At 46.8% G+C, this 24,877-nt stretch overlaps 1 protein-coding gene across 1 annotated transcript; it reads left to right on the top strand.

Moving 5' to 3' along the window:
- On the top strand, nucleotides 1-23,289 carry LOC135827356 (mucin-2-like). Its single transcript, XM_065339866.1, has 8 exons — nucleotides 1-508; nucleotides 2,213-2,324; nucleotides 3,231-3,461; nucleotides 5,038-5,274; nucleotides 7,916-8,152; nucleotides 13,962-14,699; nucleotides 16,648-16,875; nucleotides 21,586-23,289. Exons 2-8 carry the CDS (start codon nucleotides 2,231-2,233, stop codon nucleotides 22,179-22,181), a joined length of 2,361 nt encoding a protein of 786 aa, XP_065195938.1. The 5' UTR covers nucleotides 1-508; nucleotides 2,213-2,230; the 3' UTR covers nucleotides 22,182-23,289.
- The last annotated feature ends 1,588 nt before the right edge of the window (nucleotides 23,290-24,877 follow it).

Raw genomic sequence — 24,877 nt, 5'->3', positions numbered from 1 at the left:
CCGTGTCCCTACTCTATAGATCAGTAGTACGCAGTGGCAGCACACACCTTCCGCCGCGCGAGAACTAACGTAGTGGATCGTGCGAGAAGCTAGTACGTACGTTGTGGTACCAGATACTTTCCGTGCGAGAAGCAACATACTGTAGTGGCAGCACACACTTTCTCAGTTTCTGGACGAAACAGCGTTGTGTGGGAGCACACACCTTCCGTGCGAGAATCAGGAGCTACCTGACTGCATGCAGCTAGACGTCACGGAGCGTGAGTGTGGTGACCTCGATCTGCACAATCAGAGTAATCTAAAAGTAAAACAAACCCAAACGAAGTGTTCCAAGGTGGCTGACGCGGCGGTGGGCCAAACTCAGCTGACAGGACGGGATAAGACCGCCACGTCCGTTCGTGCTGTTCGCACTACAATATTATTGTAGTTTTTGCACCTTGTATCGCAAACTTCACAATTCGTGTGAGATCTTTCCCTGGATAACGGAGGACCGGACATCTAGCTGGGAAAGGTAAGCCGGACACTGCTCTTACTTACCAGCGTGTAAACTCGTTCACATCATTGTCAGCAGGAAAACCTGCAGTTTGGCAGGCTGCTAGTGTCCGCCTCAGTCAGCTTCATACAAAGTTATCGAGTAAAGTGTTAAAGGGTATCGGGTGAGTGTACAGTACATGTACATTGCATTAGGCTAACGCCTGTGGAGGATTCATAGCTGCAAACTGCAGTAGGACATACAGTGTAGAACAAGGACTGCCTGGGTGCTATCACTGTCATTTAATCGCCACACGAAGCACAGAAACCATAATATTATTATAGTTTCGACTAAGCCTTTGGTTCCATTACTTTTCAAGTCGAATACAATGATGATTAATACGATAACAAGCAAGTCCTTATAACGGGCACTTTGGCGAATCACCCTTGTGTTCAACTTGAAAAGTAATGGTACGAAATGCCTAGTCAAAACTATAATTATGGTTTCTGTGCTTCGTGTGTTAGTTTGATTCAATCCAACCAATGATCTATACTGTCATTTATATACAATGTAGGTGATGACAAGGCTATGGGGGAGGTGGTATGCTATGTTTTCAGTCACGGTCAGCTCGTAGTCAGCTCACGGTCAGCTCACAGTCAGCTCACAGTCAGCTCACAGTCAGCTCACGTCAGCTCACGGTCAGCTCACAGTCAGCTCACGGTCAGCTCACAGTCAGCTCACAGTCAGCTCACAGTCAGCTCACGTCAGCTCACGGTCAGCTCACAGTCAGCTCACGGTCAGCTCACAGTCAGCTCTAGGATTTCAAACCAACTGGGTAGATGACTGTGTACCTGGCACAACTCTTGCAGCCGGGGTCAGAGTTGGGTACATTCAAGTGCGGCTATTGTACCACACAGAGGCATAGGAGGCATCCCTGATTGAGACCCAACGTCCTTTTTCCAAGCGGGTCCAAGTACCCCTCAATCGAGCCGCTGACCCAGCTCGGAGCGGACACTGGGTCGTCTCTTTAAACTCTATCCTCCACTTGTTCCCGTATACTGTATAATATACACAGTCAACCTGGCATATAACGACACTCGGCGGGGCATCAGAAAAGTGTCCTTATTCGCGAAGTGTCCTCACTGTAATTCCGCGCATATAAGCCCATGGGCTTATATGTGAAATAATGCAGTTTGGGGATAAAATATCCAGTAAAACATGTTCGTTTTTTAGCCCATGGGCCAATATTCGAATTTTGAAGGTTCACGAAAAAGTACAAGTCCGTGCTCATGGTGAGTCTACCATACTCTACTGGTAAACTGCACTGCCCTCGGACCTGCTGTACCATGGTAGGAAGAGTCCATTTTGTGACAATTCTACCTGACACGCGAGTTTCATTTGTGTCTGTTTATTAGCCCATGGGCTTATAAGCGGAGGTGGGCTTATATCCGGATATAGGCCCGTGGGCTTATATCCGGATATAGGCCCGTGGGCTTATATGCGCAGAATTACATGTACGGTATACCCGAAGTCTCCTTACATGTATACAGGTAGGGTGGACTTTGCTCTGGGCATGGAAATTCTGTCGTTGTTCGCAAATTGTGTTTATATCCGCAGTCGTTATTAGCGAACTACAAGCTGACTACAACCCAATATTACCTGGATGCTTTATCTGCCACACTCTTTTTGATAAATCGTTGTGTTGTTATTTATTTTATTTTTTTGTTTTGTTATTGCTAACAGGTATCTGAATAATGGGCGATGGATTCACGTGGAGTTCACTCGCCTGAGACGCACGCTATGTGGATAGTCTTGATTGCCGCTGCTTTACTGCAGGGTTGTCAAGGTGATGAAGGTAAGCAGCACTCTCTTACTATAGGGTTGTCATGGTGATGCAGGTACGCTTTACTGCTTTTACTGCAGGGTTGTCATGGTGATGCAGGTAAGGTAGTGATCTGGGAACGCCGCCATTGGTGCTATAGAATGGCTAATTTTGGTGGGTAAAATTTGTAGCATTTTTAGAATCTGGACAAATTCACGCTGATATTCTTTATAGATCTGAGTTTCGGAGTTGCAAAAAAGATGACTACGCTGTGCTCTAGTGTAAATGCGGAGTTTCGATTAGCGTGGCAAAACTTCATCGAAAACACTCTCCTTTCGCTAAAATTGCTAAAATATCACTGGCGCTAAAATTAGCCGATTTACAGTGCGACATAAAAGTACTGGTCCTATGATCTCGCCCATAGGCCATTCACACGGAGCTGGGCTAGAAAAGGGAACAAGAGTGTTGACACTGGGGGCACCTGGGCGCGAGCACTGGCAGTGGGTGTTATACTGGGTGGGCGTTAATACGGGCTGTTACTGTGTGTTGACCACCCGTGCTATTTACCCCGCTTGTCCTTCGTGATCCATTGTTTCTTGTCTCCCCGCAGTCCCTGGGTAAATAATATTTACTAGGTGGATATTTACTAAATATCTATCAAGTAAATATTACATATTAGATATTTAACAGGACGAAACAGTTCTGTCCGCAGATTGAGTATATTTTAGATAATTATATTTTATGAGATATTTACTAAATATCCATCTAACTTTTTAAGGCTAGTACCAGTTCCATGACACACTTGTCAACCTTCCTTATTGGCGTCATACCGTCGTGGAGTAAAAGAATGTAGGACTAATGACAGTGATCACTGAAAACACACATTCCTACGATTGCTGCAAATGACCGTATAACCGTTTGTTGTTCTCTGTATGCTAGATCTGTATGGTGGCTGTCTACCACCTTCAGTTCCGCCTGACCTGATCGTTGAGCGGGGAAGATCTAACGGCGCTGTGAGGCTCACCTACAGCTGCGATGCGGCCTGCGCGCTGCACGGTCCCCGGGAGCAGGAATGTGTAAATCACGATTGGTTTCCCAGCGAGGAGCCAGAGTGTGACTGTCACCACCAACAAGCACCAGCATATCCTACTCAACACCGAGACCAAGGCCGTGAGTGCATTATATCATTTCGAGTGGGCATCACCACCCCCACCCACCCACCCCCCTTTCAATCCCCCGCCCCACCCCTTTCAACCACCCACCCCACCCCCTTTCAACCCCCCCACCCATATTCAAACCCCACCCCCACTTTTCAGTGATAGATACAGCTCTTGGATTAAAATTAAGATTTCGAATTTTGTACATTGTCTTGCAGAAATTATGAAAACGCCCATTTTGTGTCACCCCACCTCCATCAAAAAAATACCCAACCCACCCCCTTTCAAACACTCCCCCCCCCCCTTTCAATGAAAGGTTCATCCTTAGGATGGCAGTTAAGATTTCGAAATTTGTACATCCTCCATTAACAAAAAACTTCGTGGTGTAATTGGAGGGACTGGTTTCAACACAAACTGCCGTGAAAGGAGTCGCAATCATTTTCTCGGCCTTCCCTGGCGTGCCATGAAAGAGATACAATGGTAGGAAAGCGACCTTTCACAACAAACTAAGCGGAATTGATGGTTGCGCTGTGGCAACATAGGTGATGACGCGGCCATGGCGAGCGAAACTACAACATAGTATCACTTCTCCGAGGACATCATTATTGCGCTGTTTGATCTCTCTAGCCCTGAGTTTGAGAGTGATAGAGAGCGATGGGACGGAGCAGTGAGCCCACACAATGAGCGAATGAACACACAGTTGCTCCCTTCACACGGCGCAATGAAATGATTTTGAGTTCAAGTTCTTGCTCAAGATACGCAAAGCCCAGTTTCGAATGCTGATGACGATGCATTCTTTAGAAGTCTGCAGTCCAACGTGAGTCTCATGGCAAAGGAAGCTCGACGGGACTTGCTAGCCGCTGCCCTTCAGTGCTGGCAGGAGTATCCATCAGAGAAAATGGAATCAGTTTGGCTGTCCTCGTTTCGAGGAGTTCTATTAGAATGGAGGTGAAACCAGGGAGTCATAAAATATTTTTTTACGACTCCCTGGTGGAAAACAGTACTAATTGCCACCCCAGCGGATCACGCAGCTTGAAAGCCAACTTGAATGACGGCGGCATCACCAAAAGTCAGCGGAGTGTGATCAAAAGAAGCCGAGGCAAGGCTGAAAGAGCTGAAAAAGGACTCGAGAGAGATGACGACTCGAGTGCAGCAGATGACGACAGCGACGCAGGGTCAAAAATGAGTCGAACGAAAGCGATGCAAACTGAACTCTCTGCTCATTCCGTCAATGATTTCTCTTGTAAAGATGCCATACATAGGCTGAACTACCTTTGGCCAGTGATGTATAGTCCAGAAAGACTGTTCTCGACCTGTTCTAAGCGTTTTCATATCCATCAAAATCCATCGCGAAGTTTTTGTTAACGGAGGAAGTGCATTTTTCTTGCAGAAATTATGTAAACGAGACTTTTGTGTCATCCCCCCCTCCACCCCGCCCAACAAAAAAATACCCAGCCCCGCCCCCTTTCAAATTCTACCCCCACGTTTTAGCGATACATGTAGGTTGATGCCTGTGATGGTAGTTAAGATTTCTGTACATTTCTTGCAGAACATACGAAAAAGTGAATTTTGTTTGCCCTTTTCTGCAGATGACGGTTGCCCTGATGAAACTGCTCCGAGTTCTCACGGCCTTCAAGTTCATGTGGAAACATCTGAGAGCGGTGCCAGAATGCTCAGGTATGAGTGCTCAGCACGCTGTCACCTAGTTGGTAATCCCGGGCGAACTTGTGAAAATAATGAATGGTCTCCCAAAGCAGAACCAGTTTGTCAGTGCGACCCAACAGCCACACCAGGAGTTCACCATGACACTCAACAGCGGGGGACCAGTAAGTTTTATTAGAGACCTGCCACATCAGTATGACTGTATGTGACAAATACCAAGCGGTAGGCTCCGTTGTAGCCAGTGTACGCAAATCGTTAACTGATATGTCGGATACTGAGTCAGTAATAAATGTTAATGTAAAGTAGAAGAAAGCACATGGCAACGTGTCTAGGTCTCAGGGGAGTTTCACATGTCCATTTGATGTCTCGTCGCACTAGTAGAAAATCGCGGGCACTACTGCGGCCCTCCGGTGCCCGAAAAATGCATGATGTAACTGCGCGCAGGCGCGTCCACCGTATATGTATCTGGTGTCCGTAAACCACCTTTTCGGCCAACCTTGAAAAGTAAAACATGTGCCTACTGGATTGGTTATCGGGCATGCACGTCTTTCCATGGGCAGTTTGCAGTACAGTGCCTATGTCGAAGTGAGTGAGAGTGAGAGAGAGAGAGAGAGAGAGAGAGAGAGAGAGAGTTGCTCTACCTGCAGTTGAAAATACATTCTAACTCTTGCTTTAAATCATTGCAGAACATCGACAATACATACTGAAAACACCGTCATCAGAACAGGAAGAAAGATACGTCGAAAGTAGCGGCGATGTTTTGCCGAAAAGAGCATACCTGGACAGTGTAGTGAAGTACCTGTTATGTGTCTAGACTGTAGCTGGCTAGGCCCAGCTTACTTGTACTTGATTGTACATGTAGGTTTGTTCTTGTAAGAATGAACTCGGATGGAGAGCCAAGGGTTATTTATATAAAAAAAAGTAAAAAGGACCAAGAAACTACAGGATACACTATAATGTCCATTAACACCACCAGTGGACATTAACATAACCAGTGGACATTAACACCACCAGTGGACATTATAGTGTAACTTGTAGTTCCTTGGTCTTTTTACTTTTTATGTAGGTTTGTGTTATGGCAAACATGTACATATGCCGGTATTGTCGGTTACACAGCAGTTACAAGGCGGAGGAACACTGCCCCCCCCCCCCCCCGCCTCACTCCCTCGTCATTATCTCCGCCAGGCTGTTTGCGGCATGTGCATGTGAACAAATGTACAGTGGGTCTCCTGATCAAAAATTACCAACATTGGAACCCCCCCCCCCCCTTCACGACTCGGTGCACGCCACTGGCGTGCGCGTGCATGCACCGGAAGTACATGAACTCATAGAAACCTGAGAGAATTTTTTGATGGGAGCGTGTGCCAGCCGGCACCCATGAGAAGCTTGCGTGAACTAGCTGCTCAGTACATGAGAACTGTCGGCGCCATCTTGCACTACTGTTGCAGTCCTCGCTGATTTCTTGTCGTGGACCAGTTCTTCTTTCTCGTCATTATTATTATTATTATTATTATTTATTTTACTAGGGTGTTTCCCACAGACGTATGGTCTTCTTACGGGAGCCCCTACATGTTGGGCTATTGTTAAGCAAGTGACGCTTCGTGGCGGCTTCATTCGTGCTTCTGCGACAGCAGGGATTAGTCCCAGGAATGTTTCAGTGCTGGTGGCTTCAGCGAAAATGCATATGGGCCCGCTCCATGTGTGCTTTTCTGCAACTCGGTTGGATTCGGCCAGTGCATGGCCAGTGCATGGCCAGTGCATGGCCAGTGCATGGCCAGTGCATGGCCAGTGCATGGCCAGTGCATGGCCAGTGCATGGCCAGTGCATGGCCAGTGCAGGGCCAGTGCATGGCCAGTGCATGGCCAGTGCATGGCCAGTGCATGGCCAGTGCATGGCCAGTGCAGGGCCAGTGCATGGCCAGTGCATGGCCAGTGCATGGCCAGTGCATGGCCAGTGCATGGCCAGTGCATGGCCAGTGCATGGCCAGTGCATGGCCAGTGCATGGCCAGTGCATGGCCAGTGCATGGCCATCGGAGAGTTCGAATTTTGAATACTTTTAATGAAGTGTGATCTTCTCGCGACATGTGACCAAAAGGTGCTCCAAATTCACCATACACGGGACCATTGTTATTAGGCTAGGGCCTGTTTTGGACTTCCCACTCTAAATAAAGAATACAAACAAACAAACCTACATGTATGTTTACATTGCGACAGTCTCTCAACCTTGCCATGGCTGCTGTATTCTCAACCTTGCCATGGCTGCTGTATTCTTGGGGTTGACTTTCACTTTGTGTAGGTCATCAACTGCATGTTTGCACAGTGTAACAGTGCCCGTCCAAAGTTAGAGATCGATATTTTTTTCCAAAAGGACGAGACGAACAGGGACCAAATCCCCTCCCCCCCCCAACAAACGAATATCTTCTCTAAAAAAATATCGATACTTGTGGACGACCCCTTAGTCTTGCCAAATTGAGCCATTCCTTGTACAATCCTTGATGAGAAGGGAACGAAAACGTGCGGATACGTCATGACAAATGCCTTATTGGACGGGTTGTGTTCGCTGGCGTGGCCACTTGCGGACTAAAACGTACCTTCGTTTGGAAATTACTGTCATTAGTATACCATTGTGTGTGCAAATGGTGACCTGGCTCCTGAGGAGCCTGTGTGCCACTTCCGCAGACATATACCAGCAACAAAGATTTCACATCACCCCCCCCCCCTCCCTCCTCAATCCCCCAAACCCCCACACCCCAGTTCAGCGACAGAACATATGAAAACGTGAATTTTGTTTGCCATCATCTGCAGATACCGGTTGCCCTGACGATACAGCTCCGAGTTCTCACGGCCTTCAAGTTCATGTGGAAACATCTGAGAACGGTGACAAGTGGCTGAGTTATGAATGTACAGCTCCATGCCGTCTAATTGGCAATAATCACGTGCGAACGTGTGAAAATAACAAATGGCTTCCTGAAGAGGAACCAGTTTGTCAGTGCGACCCAACAGCAGCACCAGAAGATCACCAATATACTATGCGATTGGCCAGTAAGTTTTATTCCCGTAGCTATGTAAAAAAAAAAACGTTACTTCAGTAACGTCTGGCGCTAGTCAGGGTCCACACAGCTTTAATTTGGTGTGTATTTTTTTTGTTTGTTTGTGCCATCGGCATGCCTGGCGCTGTCCCGTACCTGTCCCATACCGTACCATCAAGGACAGCATCGGCATGCCTGGCGCTATCCCGTACCTTTCCCATTCCATACCATCAAAGACAGCTGGCCACAATATTCAAATAGGGCTATCAAACGCAAGATCATAACGTGAAGCAACTTGGAAGAATGAGTATGTATGCGAAGTGTATCGGAGGAATGCATGCAGGGCGATAGTGCGAGTTCGAATCCTAGGTTATGTCTAAAAAAAAGAGAAATGAAACATTTATAACATCCCTATGCTTTTTTTGCCTGGGTCATCAAGTCGGTAGATGGTGTCGTATCACTATTACCCTCGAATGCAAAGAGAAAGTTGACTCTCGCTACGCAAAAAAGCATAGCGTAGGGCCCTGAGCTACCAAGCTCTCTCGTTACAAACCTGCCAAACCTGCTAGATCAGTATGTATGCAATAAACATCACCAATTGGTGCGTTCCGTTGTAGCCAGTGTCCGCCAGCACATTTTGTTTGTGTGCACATACATGTGGGTATGAGTGTGTGTGTTTATGTGTGTGTGTGTTTGTGTGTTCGTGTGCACGTGCATGTGTGTGTGTATGTGTATGTGTGTGTGTGTGTGTGTGTGTGTGTGTGTGTGTGTGTGTGTGTGTGTGTGTGTGTGTGTGTGTGTCACTAGCATCATTGATTATGTGTAATCAATGATGCTAGTGACGCTTAGATCAGATCCACTCTGATTTAGCCACCCACACTAGTAGCAAGTATTACCTTCACTGGGGGCAGGGGTAACTGCAGTTGGATCCCTGGACGGATACCCTGATGCCGTCAATCCTTTTTCTGCACCTTGTCCTCACCCACTTACTGAGGTGTGGTGAGCCCATAAGTGGGATCATTTTCAAGTCCACCCAGAGTTTTGGGGATTTCAGGGGGTGTCGGCCGTTGGGCGGTTCAATAGCCAGTTGAGTCATCTTTCCAAGATTCCTTTTGAGTCTCTCTCCCCTCTTCCGGGGAGACCCACGTGACCAGTTTTGGCAGTGAGCAACAAGTACAAGTGTGTGTGTGTGTGTGTGTGTGTGTGTGTGTGTGTGTGTGTCCCATATGGTGCAGTGGTATGTGCAGCGATTTCCAATCGATAGGTTGCGGGTTCGATTCCCGACGATTATGGTCACAAACGTCTTTCTTCTCTTTCTCAGACTCCTCCTGACTTTTCTTTCATTCTCCTGGGTGGTTACCAACAGCCAGTGCATGCCGGAGTATGTGGTGTGATGTGTGTGCGTGAAAGAAATGAAAAAATGAAAAAGACCAAAAAGTAGGGATTCACTGGCCAGAAAAAGCCACTTCATAGCTGTGTGGTGTAGACCAGGCTGAATAGTGGCGGTCAATTCTTCAGCCTTGCAAGCTGTTGAATGGTGCAATCCCAGCACAAGCTGCTATGGCTTCTGCTGTAGCATCGCTATCATCGCCTCCGGCGATGGGCGTCCAATGGTCCAATGGTGTGTGTGTGTGTGTGTGTGTGTGTGTGTGTGTGTGTGTGTGTGTGTGTGTGTGTGTGTGTGTGTTGCCAGCTAGTTCAGTTGATGGGTACACGTATGCCTGATTGTGTTGAGTCTGTTTCCAACAGGCTTGGCTGAAGGTGTAATGTTGTACCTGCCACCTTTGTTGATTCCAGGGCTCATTTTACGTTCTATTTGAAGTATACATACCTGTTGACCATGGACTGCTTCTGGCTAGATTAACTCTTGTGTAATCAATGGTGCTGGTGAAGCTTATATCAGATCCACTCTGATTTAGCCACCCACACTAGTAGCAAGTGTTACCTTCACTGGGGGCAGGGATAACTGCAGTTGGATCCCGGGACGGATACCCTGGTGCCGTCAATCCTTTTTCAGCACCCTGTCCTCACCCACTTACTGAGGTGTAGCGAGCCCATAAGTGGGATCATTTTCAAGTCCACCCAGAGTTTTGGGGATTTCAGGGGGCGTCGGTCGTTGGGCGGTTCAATAGCCATTGAGTCATCTTTCCCAGGTTCCTTTTGATTCTCTGAGCAACAAGACATCAGGGTCAATTTTGTATGGGTTCAAACCGGGACATGGACAAGGGTTCGCTATATCACGAAAATCGCTATATGCGAGTTCGTTGTAGTGTAAAAGCCATATATATAACGAAGTGCTAACTCTTACGAGTTAACGAGGAGATATCTGTCGTTATACGGAAATCAATACATATACTGTCCTATTGAGCGTTGAGAATAAGTGAGAATCGTTACCTTTGGTGCACGTAAACCAGTCAATTTTAGTAAATCGTTATAATATGCGCCTCGTTAGAATAATGGCTTTTACAGTAAGTGGAGTGCACTGTACAGTGAGTGGACACTACTCTAATGTATGCCCGGCTTGTGGCAGCCATAGACCTGCACACACTGGACTGCGAAATAATGCATGGCGCTAACTTGAGTGACGCGACTGGGTTTCATTCAGCTGGCCTGTAGTATAAGATACTTACCACGCGGCATGAACAATCACCCCAGCCGTAGCCAGCCGCTTGTACACTGGATATGTACGACCTGTGGTTGAATACGCCTCATCCCTCTGGCAATTTCAACTCTCCAGTGCTCAGGCTACTACCCTTGAACGGCTACAGGCAAGAGTGGCACGTGTGATCCTGCGGTAGTATGGCGTGTACCCTCCTCAAACGGAGCTGAAAGCCTCACTTTTCGCGCACCTCCAGTGGCTCAGCCTCGCATGGCGAAGACACATTCAGTGCCTTCTTGAGCTCCACCACCTTATCAATAGCCAGATAACGACCCTGGAGGACCTAGGCTACTCAGCGTCAAACAGCGCCAGGCACCCCCAACATCTACTCGCACCTGCTAGAGCCAGCACACACACACACCCGTGCCACCTTTCTCTCTGTCACCACTGCCACATGGAACTCCCTCCCGGCTGCCATTCGTACTGTATCCAGCCAAAAATGTGTTACCGCTCTTGTCCGCACACACTTTGCTATCACCCGTTATGAGCCCTCTGGTTTCATTCCACGTAGAGTAGCGATGTCATAGAGCACTGTGTTATATTGCTACCACCCCGCATCATTCTATTTCCTATTTGTATTTTTCTCCTCAGCTTCTTCTTCATAAGCTGTTTTTGTACAAAATACAAACAATGCCTTAACTTTACCAACATGCCACCATTAAGTGCTCAGACATCACAATGTGCAAGCTTACATTTCTCCTGCATGTTGGAATATTAGAGCCATTGTTTATATCTGCCAGGTCCATTGATATTTGCCACTCTCGGGCCCGCACAAGCACTTGTTCAAAATTTATTGTTGCAGATGGGTTTCTTTTGGGGTCGACAGCAACCATGCCGAAGAATTCCTGGCACAGTCACCGACAAATGAAAACTGGGGGAACACTTCAAAATGGGCCCAAAAACAGTTGGTGGACGGAGCGCCTCGCCCCCCCCCCCCCCACGACCACCATGGCTGCTGCATTTTCCCATTGCGTTCACCATAATTATCGCTTTTAGTAAAAAAGAAGAAGAAAAGCGACTGCATTATGGGAGGGAAAGGCTATCACTGGCGCAGCATGCATTAGGGGCCGTTTACATGAGGAAAATAAGCCCGGGCTTCTTCGCCTCGGGCTTATTTTTCAACCGTTTACATGACGGTTGTACGGGGCTGAGCTCAGATGAGTGACTGCGAGTTCTGCGCGCATTTTATTTTTCAAATCGCACATGAACGCAGTGGTAAATGTTCGTGTCTGATGAAATTTGGATCAAGAAATGCCGGCTCAGGTTTCTACTGCCTTTCCAATTGTCACTTATTTTTCGAGAACGTGAAGGATGGGCTAGGACCTTCCACTGGACAAAAACCAGAAGAAAACATACCAAGAAATAAATAAAAGAGACGCACTGTCCACGGCCACATTCTCTCAGGTTCACGAGGCAAAATCGAAAAATACGGAAAAACTCGCTTATAAGCCCTTCTTGACCGTTTACATGACAAAATAAGCCCTGGGGGTTGGATAACCTTGGGGGTCAAGGGTAGGGCTAGTTCAGCTCGAGGCGAGCTGAATAAGCCCGCCTGACCATGTAAACGCCCGCTCTAAAATGACTGGGTGACAGATCAAGGCGGGCTTATCGTATGCCTAGGGTTGAATAAGCCCGGGCTTATTTTTCTCATGTAAACGGCCCCTTAATCTCCTTGGTGGATAACGCCGGCAGGAAAACTGACAGAATTTGGTGCTTTTTTCTGGTACATTTCATGCATGTTTGGCATGTCGGTAAAGACGTGGAGTGGAATTCAAGGAAGTGCCCTCCAGGAGGTTTGTATGATTTTGCCAATGACACTGCTTCTCCGCCAGAATCTGCCAATTGTATCGGCATCATCCTCTGGTAGCCAGCGTGCACGGCATTGCTACAATTGTATGTGAACAAACCTGACCGCCATGCCAACATGAGGGCCGGTCATTGCGAAATATGTTTATCCTCCCTGAACCGAACATTCATTTCTTGGGGAGCTAAATTCGCAAGTCAATCACCACTGTACATTCCTCCCCATGTGCCGGTACATGATGTATATGCATGTGATTTTCGTCGTCCAGCAAAGCAAGCTGCGTTCATTTCTGAGGGAGGGGAGGGGATCTGCATACGAAATGAACGGTGTTCATGCCAGGGACGCCAAAAAAGGTTTTGCGCAGACCCCTTTACCCCTTTTGTTCAGCACCATGCCAACATCACCATGCCAACATCACCATGCCAACATCACCATGCCAACATCACCACGCCAACATCAACATGCCAACATCACCATGCCAACATCACCTCACTTGAGTAGCATTGGCATTGTGCATCACCATGCCAATCAGAAACAATGAAGCGTATGGATAAATTAGCTGCATCACAATATCGCCCGGTTTCTTTCTGGCTGTAAAAAATCGATATTGAATTTTTTTATTCTCACGATGGCCTGTGGCCACTAGGAGGAGAAAACATACAGGCACGGGGAACGGATAAAGATAAATCAAAATTTAGCTGCGTGCTGCGTACTGCTGTAGTAGTAATATGTTAACTCAAATAATTTTATTCTCACCGGATGTTTTCTCGGTAATTTCTCTCGGCTCTCGTTGTGCGTGCTGGATAGGTTCCATTTTATTACTCTGCAGTGTACGTATAAATATTGACTTGTTGGATGTCGAGTTATTGGATTGTTTTTGAATTGCCACTAATCCTTCTGGCTAGATGGCCTCGAAAATGCTCGTGGAATGTACATGTGAGGGCTCTGATGGAGAACCAAGGATTAGTTTATACCACAGCTGAGACTTTCAGCTCTTGCTTATCTTGGTTGTGCTCACCTTCCCCTGATTATGTTATTTCTATAACTTAGAACCTTCCAAGTTAGAAGGCTGTTGGAGTGCGCATCCAAGATGTGCTAGAGTTGTTAGCCAGTTAGTTGTAGAATGTCAGTACCGTCAGTCAGTGTCGTGCAATGTTATCGCATGAGCTGATTGTCAAGTAACTGGTGGTGTTAGTGGACATTAAAGTGTAACTTGTAGTTCCTTGGTCCTTCTTCTTTTCTATGAATGTACATAACAATTTCTTTCCTCAAGGTGTTTGTACCGAGTGCCCAACTCACCCTATTCATCATGTTATTAATGATAAAAATAGTTTGATCCTTTTTTCCATTCTACTGCAGATACAGCAGCAATAACGACAACCGTAAATTCGCTTCCCACTTCTCGAAGGATCCCACGCCTGCACAGAAGACGATTTTTGAATTCGGTCAGAAAACCAGGACGAGCGGCAGTACCACTAGGAACGCAAGCAGCAGCACGGACACTAAAACCCGCGTCAGCAACAGCACCAACGCCACCAAGACTACCAACAGCAGCACCAACAGCACCACCAGCATCAACACCAGCAACAACAGAACCAACACCAACTCTAGGAAGAGCAGGAATACCTATGCCATTACCATTTATACCTCCACCACCACCACCCGCATCAACACCAGCAACAACACTAACACCAATACCAATACCACCACCACCACCACCACCACCACCACCAACAACAACAACATCAACAACAGCAGCATCAACATCAACAGCAGCGCCAACAGCAGCACCAATATCAACAGCAGCACTGACATCATCAACAGCAGCACTGACATCATCAACAGCAGCACTGACATCATCAACAGCAGCACTGACATCATCAACAGCAGCACCGACATCATCAACAGCAGCACTAACATCATCAACAGCAGCACTGACATCATCAACAGCAGCACTGCCATCATCAACAGCAGCACTGACATCATCAACAGCAGCACTGACATCATCAACAGCAGCACCGACATCATCAACAGCAGCACCAACACCAGCACCAACACCAGCACCAATAGCTTCAGCTTCTACAGGAGACCAGACCAGTAAGTATTATGAACATCTATCCAATAGTCTATTATAAAATTATTAATTATTCATATCTTTTTGCATCTTTCCCTCGAGTGGGTCTATTGTCTGTTATAGTCACCACTATAAATCCAATCCAATCCAATCCAATCCAATCCAATCCATGTAGGTAATTATACAGATGTATAACGTGTGTGGGGAGCAAACCTTTCGTATAACGTGTTGTTAATCATATTAGTGCAGGGGGGATTAAATACTTTTTGAATTAGGTGCATTAGTGCGCTGCGTGGGGATTAACTAGATGTGCACTGTGTAAGAGGGGTTTAATAGACGCGTTGTTGTAAGAGGCATTAAATAGATCTGTTGCTGCAAGAGGGATTTTATATATGTGCTGTGTGTAAGAGGGATTAAATTGATCTGTTGTTGGAAGAGGGATTAAATAGATGTGCTGTTGCAAGGGGGATTAAATAGATGTGCTGTGTGTAAGAGGGATTAAATTGATGTGTTGTTGTAAGAGGGATTAAATAGATCTGTTGTTGTAAGAGGGATAAAATAGATGTGCTGTTGCAAGGGAATTAAATAGATATGTTGTTGTAAGAGGGATTAAATAGATGTGCTGTGTGTAAGAGGGATTACATAGATCTGTTGTTGCACCCTGTACCAGTTGAATCAGGTACCTTCCACTCCACAGATCCTTGACCGTCCTGAACCTGTGCAGTGCAAGGAAAACGTAAAAAAATGTGAGACAAGCATTCACTGGGAACCTGGTGAAGAGCTATAATCTATACATGGTTTTCAGTCTCGGTCTCTGTCTCTGTCTCTTTCTTTCGGTGGCTTGCTCTCTGTCTGTGTCTGTCTGTGTCTGTCTGTGGCTGTCTCTCTGTGTCTATCTCTCTCCGTCTCTGTCTCTATCTCTCTCTATCTCTCTCTGTCTCTGTCTCTTTCTCTCTGTCTCTCTCTGTCTCTCTCTCTCTCTCTCTCTCTCTCTCTCTCACTCTCTCTCTCTCTCTCTCTCTCTCTCTCTCTCTCTCTCTTCACTCTCTCTTTCACTCTCTCTTTCACTCTCTCTGTTTCTGAAACTTCACTTCTCAACTCAAAAACGGTCTCTTCACTGCGATTCAAAATAAAATTAAGATTAGCATTACACCAAATTTTCGGGCCTGGCCCATCATCACGATAACGATCTTAACTTAACACATAATGAACGAATAAGCAGTCGCTATGTGCTGCACAGCTTCACGCAGCTTGCTCCATCTCAGCTCATGAAGAGCGGGCCTGCGAGGACTTTGCATGCAGGCAGAGGCTCTGTGTTTTCCCTAAATACAAATCCTCTCCTTCTTACACTAAACTTCAATAGCAAAGAAGCGGGTGCGACTTACAATCCACTGTGACTTCATACTCATGTGAATGTGGTGAAACATTTTTTTGGCTCAGACCTGAGAATGGGTTGCGACTTGTAATCGGGGGGGGGGATTCGGTAATGTATTTCACGTTTTCTCGAGGGAACCCCCCCCCCCCCTTGCATGGACTTCTCATGGTGTGTGGAAAACGCTCTTGGCCCAGTCAAGTATCCGACAAGGTCAATTCAGAGTTGAAAATTCAAGCTCAAACATTGCGAGCGATGAACTGTTCGATGCTCTTGTATGATTCCATTGCGTAAGTCCAAAAACATCGCACTGTTTTCGACCAGACATTGGACATAACACATTATGCCAATAGGTTTTTCATTTGACCCAACGAGACAACATGACGCTTGCAGATGGCAGCACAAACAGTTCACCAGCCACACTCCATGACGGGACAGTTCACCAGCCACACTCCATGACGGGACAGTTCACCAGCCACACTCCATGACAGGACAGTTCACCAGCCACACTCCATGACGGGAATGCAACAGAGGAGAAGCAGTAACCGTTGTTGAACGACTAACCAATTATGCTCACTCTTCTCACCTCTGTCCTGTAGAGAACGAAGGCTGTGAACTAAAGACTCCCAAATCCCAGGACCTTTATGTCCAAAAACGTATATCTAATGGCACCAGGATGTTGACATACGTGTGTATGTCAGGCTGTGCTCTGAAAGGCTCCCATGAGCGAACGTGTGTAAATAATGAATGGCATCCCGAAGAACCTGCGTGCGACTGTGCACGAACACCAGCACCAATAGTATCGCCTTCCACTGAACATAAAGCCAGTAAGTTTCAGTAATGTTTGAACCCATACACCCCTCTCCTTCCCCCCCCCCCCCCCACCCACCCCCTATTCTCTAACCCACATGTGTTGCAAGTATGATTTTACGAGAGTATGTGTGAGAAAACCAGAACAATTGTGCATAAATCATGTGATTTTCGACCATTTTCGAGGGTATGCCAATATCAAGATTCCCTTCAGAAACTCTTTCAAGGTCTTTGCGCAGTCGATCTACACCCCTAAGGAAACCTGCCTGCAAAATTTTAACGACATGGGAGAGGTCAACTTGCACAATTGTTCTGGTTTTCTCAGACTCTCAGAAAGTGGTGGACATCATCCAACTGCATTGTAAATAAAAGGGGGGGGGGGTTGTCAACTGACAACCACTCTAATTAGTTGCTATTCACTTTTGGCGCGTGGGCTAGATGAAAATTATTTTGTTAGTAAGGACGTTTAGCAAAGCGAAAGTTCGAAAGAATATTCGAGTCTGGGAATGAGTACAGAAACAAAGGTCGAAACTTCGAAAACTTGGACGCAAAGTTGCAGTGGTTTGCGAAAGTTACTTTCTACTTCCTCAGTACATGATACACTCCCATTTACGGTAGGACTCCCGTAGATCCACCCCGTATGCGCGCGCCAGAGCTCATGTTTCCTTTCAGTGTGTTCGCACACACTTTCCTTTTGTGTTTAGATTGTAGTTTTCATCGTCTCCCTGCCAGATATGAAGTAAATTCTGTCTGACACCGCATGGCACAGCAGTACAGTGAATAAAAACATAAAGGGAAAAAAGTACAGAGTATTATCGTGTCCCTTCCCGAAGGGAACTCACGACGGCCGCTATCACTTAAAAAAAACCTAGAAACCAAACAAATTTAACAAGAGAGGGAACAAAAATATCATAAAACCTGGAGGACGTGGCCATAAATAGAAAACTCAATTCATGTGTAAGATGGATCAACAAAGCTTGGCATGATACAGTTACCCAATGGACTACAGGCAAAGGCACACTCTTCTCGATAATTCAATACTGGAGATACTTTTACTTTTTTATTATTTATTTATGGATTCCCCAAAGGCCGAAGCCAACGGGGGTCTCCGTTCATGGCTTACTGGGAATATATCGGCAAAATTATAACATATAGATCGAGAAGAGGAAGGGTTATAACAAATGCGTACTGTAGAAATCAGCCATAACATTCGTACTCCTCAAGTGTTGGAACACACAGCTTGAAGAAGTCGGATGTTTTGTTCCCTTTCCGAAGAATTGTTCCGCAATTAGTCAACAGAGCAGCCAGCAAGTACACCATTCCTACAGGCTGCACCTTCTGCTGCTTTCGCATGTCAACATATGCCCAGAGAGTGCATATATCGCCAAATGTCCACTCCACTGAAGTGCGAGCAGCGCTCATTGAAGAATTGAATTCCTCTTGCTGTAGGTTGATGCCTGCACCTTGGAAGCCTTTCATGATAACTTCGCTGAGAGGGTACGCCGCATCACCATACATCTAGAGGGCCCAGAAGCCACTATCGGGTCGGTGCATGTGTTGCTGCAGTAGAGGCACCAGTTCACTTTCGGTGAGCACGCCTGCGTCATGCCGACGCCCCTCAATCGGACCGTGCATGTGGCAAATCCTTCCATCTGGTGTTGCGACACACTGATACTTCAATGCATGGGTAGGCCTGTGGCCATTGTAGTATACCCGCTGGTTCAGTTCAGGGCGGCAGATGGGGCGAATCGTACCGTTGATGAAGCCCCACACAGGCAGATCAACTCCAGTGCAGGATAAAATGGCTTCAGCATAGGATGTTATCCGCTGCTGGGTGAAGTATGGCTGGGGGAAGTATGGCTGCGTGAAAGACGTTGTTATACAGTGATTCCATCGCTGCCGCATCCAGCACAGCGTTGCGTTAAACATTGTGCGGAGGGATATATTGGCTCTCCCAAATTCAGGGGCCAAGTCTCTCAGTCGGCTTGGGTAGCAAAGGCGATGCAGCACTGGCAGGATCCCCTCCAGACCGGTCCACTTCAGGCGACACGGAGCCTTCATACGCTCTGGCATACGTAGTGCATCGTGCAGCTCTTGTACCTGCTTCTGCGTGAACCTGAATTTCCTCAAGCACACATCGTCATCCAAATCGTCCAGGCAAAAACAAGGCTGCGAACTTTCCTGGAGCGGCGCAAACTTTCCACGAGCAGCGTCATGGTCAACCATCTGTAGGAGTAACAGAAGCTCCTCGTCGTCCAACTCACCCGCATCGTGTTCAAGCAGGAGCAAAGGCCGAATTGCCTGGTATCCGCCGTCAAGGTCGTCACCAACCACATCCATTTTCTTCTCGACAAAACTACTTGTAAGCAGAGGTCAGTGCCAGCTCCAAAGCCAAGGAGACCTCAAGAACCTCCGCCACGTGTAGGTCCACGTGTAGGTCCACGTGTAGGTCTACGTGTAGGTTCACGTGTAGGTCCACGTGTAGGTCCACGTGTAGGTGCACATGGACATACATGTACGGTGTATTATTAATACCCTTATGAAGACGCTGGGCTCTTTTTCGCGTAAAAGGATCTTTCGTGTTGCTAAACCTCACAAGTTTCGTTTTTCTAAATAAATTTTCGGAAAATTTGACGGCAAGAAAAAGTTCGAACTTTCGCTTTGCTAAACGTCCTTAGTGATGAAGTTGATTGTTCCAACTAGGAACACACGCTTCTTGCCGAACTTGACACTTGACTGACTCACGACTGCCATCCAGAGCACACGAGGAGCACGTCGCACCTTGCACTCGGCAAACCTGCAAGAAAGCACCACTCCCTGCTCAATACACGGTGTTTCGGGGAATTCACCCCTCATCAGTTGCCCCTCATCAGTAGCTTGAGTCCTTAGTGATGTCGAAAATATTATTGACGTTTCGGGCTAGTCACCCGTCGTCAGGTTGCCAAGAGTGAATTGCAACTAAATATAAATAGAACGGTTGTCAGTTGACAAACCCCCTTTATGTGCAATGGCACGGGACATAAGACCCACGGGTTGCAATGGTACGGGACGTAAGACCCCCGGTTTGCAATGGTACGGGACATAAGGCCCCGGGGTGCAATGGTACGGGACATAAGGCCCACCCAGATGTGTTAGGATGTACATGTTGGGTACACCCAACTGATCAACTGATCTATCTAGGGCGCGTTCAAATTGTCACTCTTTGACTTTTTGAGGAGTTTTGTTTTTCCTTAGAGGTGGCCGTTAGGCGCTGCATCTGCCGCTAGGGTTTACCGGGTGTTAGCGGCCGTCGTGAGTTCCCTTCGTGAACGGACGCGATAATTTATTATTTTTATATTTTTAGAGGTGGCCTTATTGGCCTCTTCAGAAAAACGAAACTCCTCGAAACTCCTCGAAACTCCAAAACCTCATGCAATGGTAGAGGTGCAGTAGTTGCGAAGAGTTTGGAATAGCCGCGTCACGTAGTACATGGAGATGGTCCATCTGATCGAACGCCATTATTACCATGACAAATCAACTGAAAAACTCTAAAATGATAGAAACTGTTCTATTGGGACACTTCAACTAATCTCTTTTCAAAAGTTGTTCGAACATTTGATGAAGACAATTCGAACGCCCCCTAGGATACCTTCTGAATTGCGCTCCTTTTTCTCCTGCAGAAGACCGATGTCACCGGCTAATAACCATGAGCATGTTGATTTTGTGTGCGTGTTTGCGTGTGCGTGTTTGAATGTTCATGTGTGTACGTGTGTGTGTGTGTGTGTGTGTGTGTGTGTGGTTGTGTGAGTACATGTGTGTGTGTGTGTGTGTGTGTGTGTGTGTGTGTGTGTGTGTGTGTGTGGTTGTGTGTGTGTGTTTGTGTGTGTGTGTGTGTGTGTGTGTGTGGTTGTGTGTGTGTGTGTGTGTGTGTGTGTGCGCGCGCGTGTGCGTGCGTTGTTGTTGGTGCGTTTATTTTAATTCGCAAACCAAACGGGCAGATCTGCCCAATGAAAAGGAGGCGAACACATATAGAAAGCTGTAATTAATGAAATTGGGGAGGGATGTAATAAGGATAGAGGTGGAGAAAAACTAAGCCAGCTGATCGTGTATGTCTACTTGCTTCAGTTTAGACTAGATCTTTAGGAAGTGCTGAATATAAGGCTGCTCTTTGAACGTAGCACACACTCGGACGCATACACACTCACACACAGATTCAGGTTGTGCATCCTAGCTGCATCTCATGTTTGCCATTTGGTTGGTTGGTTGTGTTCATTTGAATTCGCAAACCGAACGGACTGAACATGTCCAATGACAAGGAAGCGAATTAAGTCCAAGTAACCCAGGAATGGGGACACAGATGGAAAGAAAATATGGGAACAGAAGGCTCTCAGCAAAAGAAGAAGAGAAAAGAAGGAAAGAAAAATAATAAAGGAGAAAAAGAAGAAAAAGAAGAAAATACATTTTAAAAGTGGTTTTGTAATAAAAAATAAATAAATCAAAATGTAAAAAACACACACACCTTTTATTTCTTACTTTGAAGTGTTCCAGGTTTTCCAGGCTTTCCAGGCTTTCCAGGCTTTCCAGGCTTTCCAGGTTTTCCAGGCTTTCCAGGCTTTCCAGGTTTTCCAGGTTTTCCAGGTTTTCCAGGCTTTGGCCCCAGGCAAAAAGTGTGTGTGATTGTTTGCGTGTATTTGTGTTATGTTTCAATGTGTTTTTCTTGCATTCTGCTTTCTCAATGCTGCTATTAGCCACTACGATTGCCATCCCATCACGAGGGGCTGCATTGCTGCCGCAGTCTAGCCAAATGATCCTCATTCTAGCGGGCGCAGTGCTGGCTTTGCTCCTGGGCCTCGCCTTCTTTGCCTGGAGACTTCGTTCGAGAAAACAGAAGCAAGACTCCGCCACCGCCTCCTCCAACACATACTCTAAAGCGGCGCTTCCGAGACACGACAGCAAAGTGCGCCGCGTCCTGACCACCACGTCCATGATACCTCTGAGTGGTTCAACGGCCGGTGCCGACGCGCTCACCGGCTGCCACAATCCACTAGCTGGCGGCGCGGACGGGCCGGAAACGGAACAGGGCTACATGAAATCCTTGCCGTTCCAGGACGGAAGCGAGCACGCGGGCGGCCAGAGCGCCGACATGTACACCATGCCCAGAATGGAAGAGGTTGAGCTTGGCAAGCAGCAGCAGGCGCCCGGAGGGTATGCGGCCGTGTCCAGCTATGCAAGCAAAACCCCGATCAAGCCTCGGTCAATCACCGATACTACTCACTACATATCACCAATAGACATAATGCAAGCGTCCATTAAGTCCTGCGTCTGCATTCTCGGTGATGAGTAGACTATGAGCCCAGACAATGGTTCCAGGCAATGGTCCCGGGCTTTGTTTCTAGGCAATGGTTCCAGGGACTGTTCCAGGCAATGGTTTCAGGCAATGGTCCCGAGCTGATGCCCTTTTCTCTTCACTAGGAATGAATAGGTAGTGCTGTGTGATGATCGTCCAGTGTGTGTGTGTGTGTGTGTGTGTGTGTGTGTGTGTGTGCGACTCTTTAGTTGGCAGCACGGCTGACCTACATTTCATTACGTTTTAGGTTGAGAGCGGAGCAACCTACACAATTGCAACAAAATGTTATGCCATACTGCATAGCTGCCACGAACATATTATTCCATGTGTCACGTGTATACCGGGTTGGAAATGTTCTACCAGATGATATGAGCGATTCGAGCCTCTTGGACACCAGCTTGCTTTGTCGTTTAACCTTGCACTATTTGTTGCATGCATCCTCTTCTCTTGAGTGGAAACTAGGCTGAAGATCGAGGCTTGGGCCGGGGGAATTCCCTTGCCCAATTGTCACCATTTTCTTTCTTTAGTTTCAGGCACTCCATTGGACAGCCTGGAACCTCTCTGGGTTACATTTTCGTGATGTATTTTTTCACTTGATGAGCAGTGTCCGATATAGAGCGGCAGTGGCTCAATGACAAACATTCATTTGACATTTCTCAATGACAAACATTCATTTGACATTTCTCTAGCCACTCACGTACATATACAGTGCAGTGGCAACTGAAATCCGACCCCTGAGCGATGCGTTCACATTCTAGCGGTCTCTGTTTCGTAGCTTCACCGTCCCGTGTTGGGTCTTTGCGGTGTGGGTGCACCACTCAGGGGTCGGATTTCAGTTGCCAGCACTGCACTGTAACCACACAGATGATGCATTCCCAAAAGGTTGGCTCTTTCCCGAAAGTAATGTTTTGCTGTAGAATTCATCCTCTTTGTAATAACACATCAAATGTCTTCTCAGCACTGCATACGTGTATCTATCTGCTATTTATTTCGATTTCAAAGAGCTCACAGTCCATACCCTTGACACAACATACATTGACCTCTGTAGCACCGTGCCAAAGTGAGGCTAAATTAATTTTTAAAAGGTTAATAAAATAACTCTTGACCTACCTCGTCTTGTGTGTCGGAGTGATGGCTTCTCCCGGGTTGTACGCTCGACTTGTTTCATTGAAAGCCCCACATTTAAGCAGGCCCGGAGCCCGCTCCTGAGGGTGGTGCGGCCCCAAGCGGGCCACAGGACTGCTTATTTTCCCATGTCCAATTTCAGAATCTCTAGCTCTATGCGTCATATCCGTTTGTTTCAGCTACTGAAGTACATATTCCTGTAGCAACAGATCTGCAGCTAGCGCCGTACACCTCACTTGACAGTGACACGGAGTACAGTTTAAATGGGGAGACCCTAGAGACTCAGACTCAGAGAGTGTATGAGGATAGCTTATTACATACTTCCAGATCATCAATCGCATACCGAGCAGCCCATGAACCCTGGAGTTGGTAAACGCTGGTACGGCCATGGCGAACAGCTAGAGAGAAAAGGGAACCAAGAGGAGAGTCCAGGTGGGAAAGGAAATGTAAAGATTATAACATTGAAAGGATCGGTCACGCAACGTGACGGTTAATCCCCATCTTGGATAGCGGATATCTATTCTATTGAGATCCCTAAGCATCCCTACGTGTGTCCGAGTGATGAGTGCGCAGTTAATCTTATTCACAGCTTTATTTAAAAGTCTACCAACGCATAGAGCCGATTGGTTTGTAGGCGCTTGCCTGGGAATCATGAGGTTCCGAGTTCAAACATGCGCTGGTAACAGGGAATGTGTTTAGTGCTCTCTCAATCGCGGTGCTGCGGGCGAGTACCGCTTTGCATGCAATGAACTGTGCCGACACCCACAGTGAACTCGGTACTCACTTGCTCCGAGTGAGGGTAACAAGGATGCGGTTCATGGGGTTATGGGGCTTTTACACGCCCGCTTGTTGAGAGACTTATCCCCTGTCCCCTGTCCCTGACTCCGGCACTTGTGAAGTCTGCATTCGACACAGCTACAGAGGATATAAGTATGGGTGAAGTGGTGGCTCGCCAATGCGAACGTCTTTGCTTGATGTGTTTCCCAATATGTCAAGTGACGCGGCCGCGAATCAGGCTAACTTTGCTTATCTAATTTTTTTCTAATTTTATTTAAATATTAAAAAGTACACAAGAAAGATTGGAAGCTGTGTCGCAACTCTGAGTTCCACGTATTACAGTGTGTACTACGATCACCAGGCCTTATAATCGTAGTAATACGTGGAACTCTCAGAGTGGCGACACAGCTTCCAATCTTTCGTGTGTACAAGGCTCTGCCATACATGGGTATTCAGCTCTCTTCGGACAGTGACAAACACAACGTAAAATTAAAAGCAGCAGTGGTGAGGCTTCCTGCAGCTTTATTCATAGGAAAAAAAGATTTCAGAGCAGACTGCTCTCTTCCCAGTCACTCTGCAATTTTTATCAATCAGTTATTACAACGTTTCTGCAAATAATTGCTCCCATCAGCGATGCAATCATATGGCCGCTTGCAAAGGAGTAGTTACTGTAAATCAAGACATTTTGTCCTGTGAGAAACTTTCGCCGATCTTGAAATCTAACTTTTGGCCGTGGCCGACCAAAGGTTGCGCATGATTGCGGAATTCCGTTGATTGCTTAATCATGGTTA

This window comes from Sycon ciliatum, chromosome 11 (assembly GCF_964019385.1).
Source record: "Sycon ciliatum chromosome 11, ocSycCili1.1, whole genome shotgun sequence".
In the NCBI taxonomy this organism is placed as follows: Eukaryota; Metazoa; Porifera; class Calcarea; order Leucosolenida; family Sycettidae; genus Sycon; species Sycon ciliatum.
Note: the sequence above shows the minus strand (reverse complement) of the source record. Positions and strands in the feature narration are given on the sequence as shown.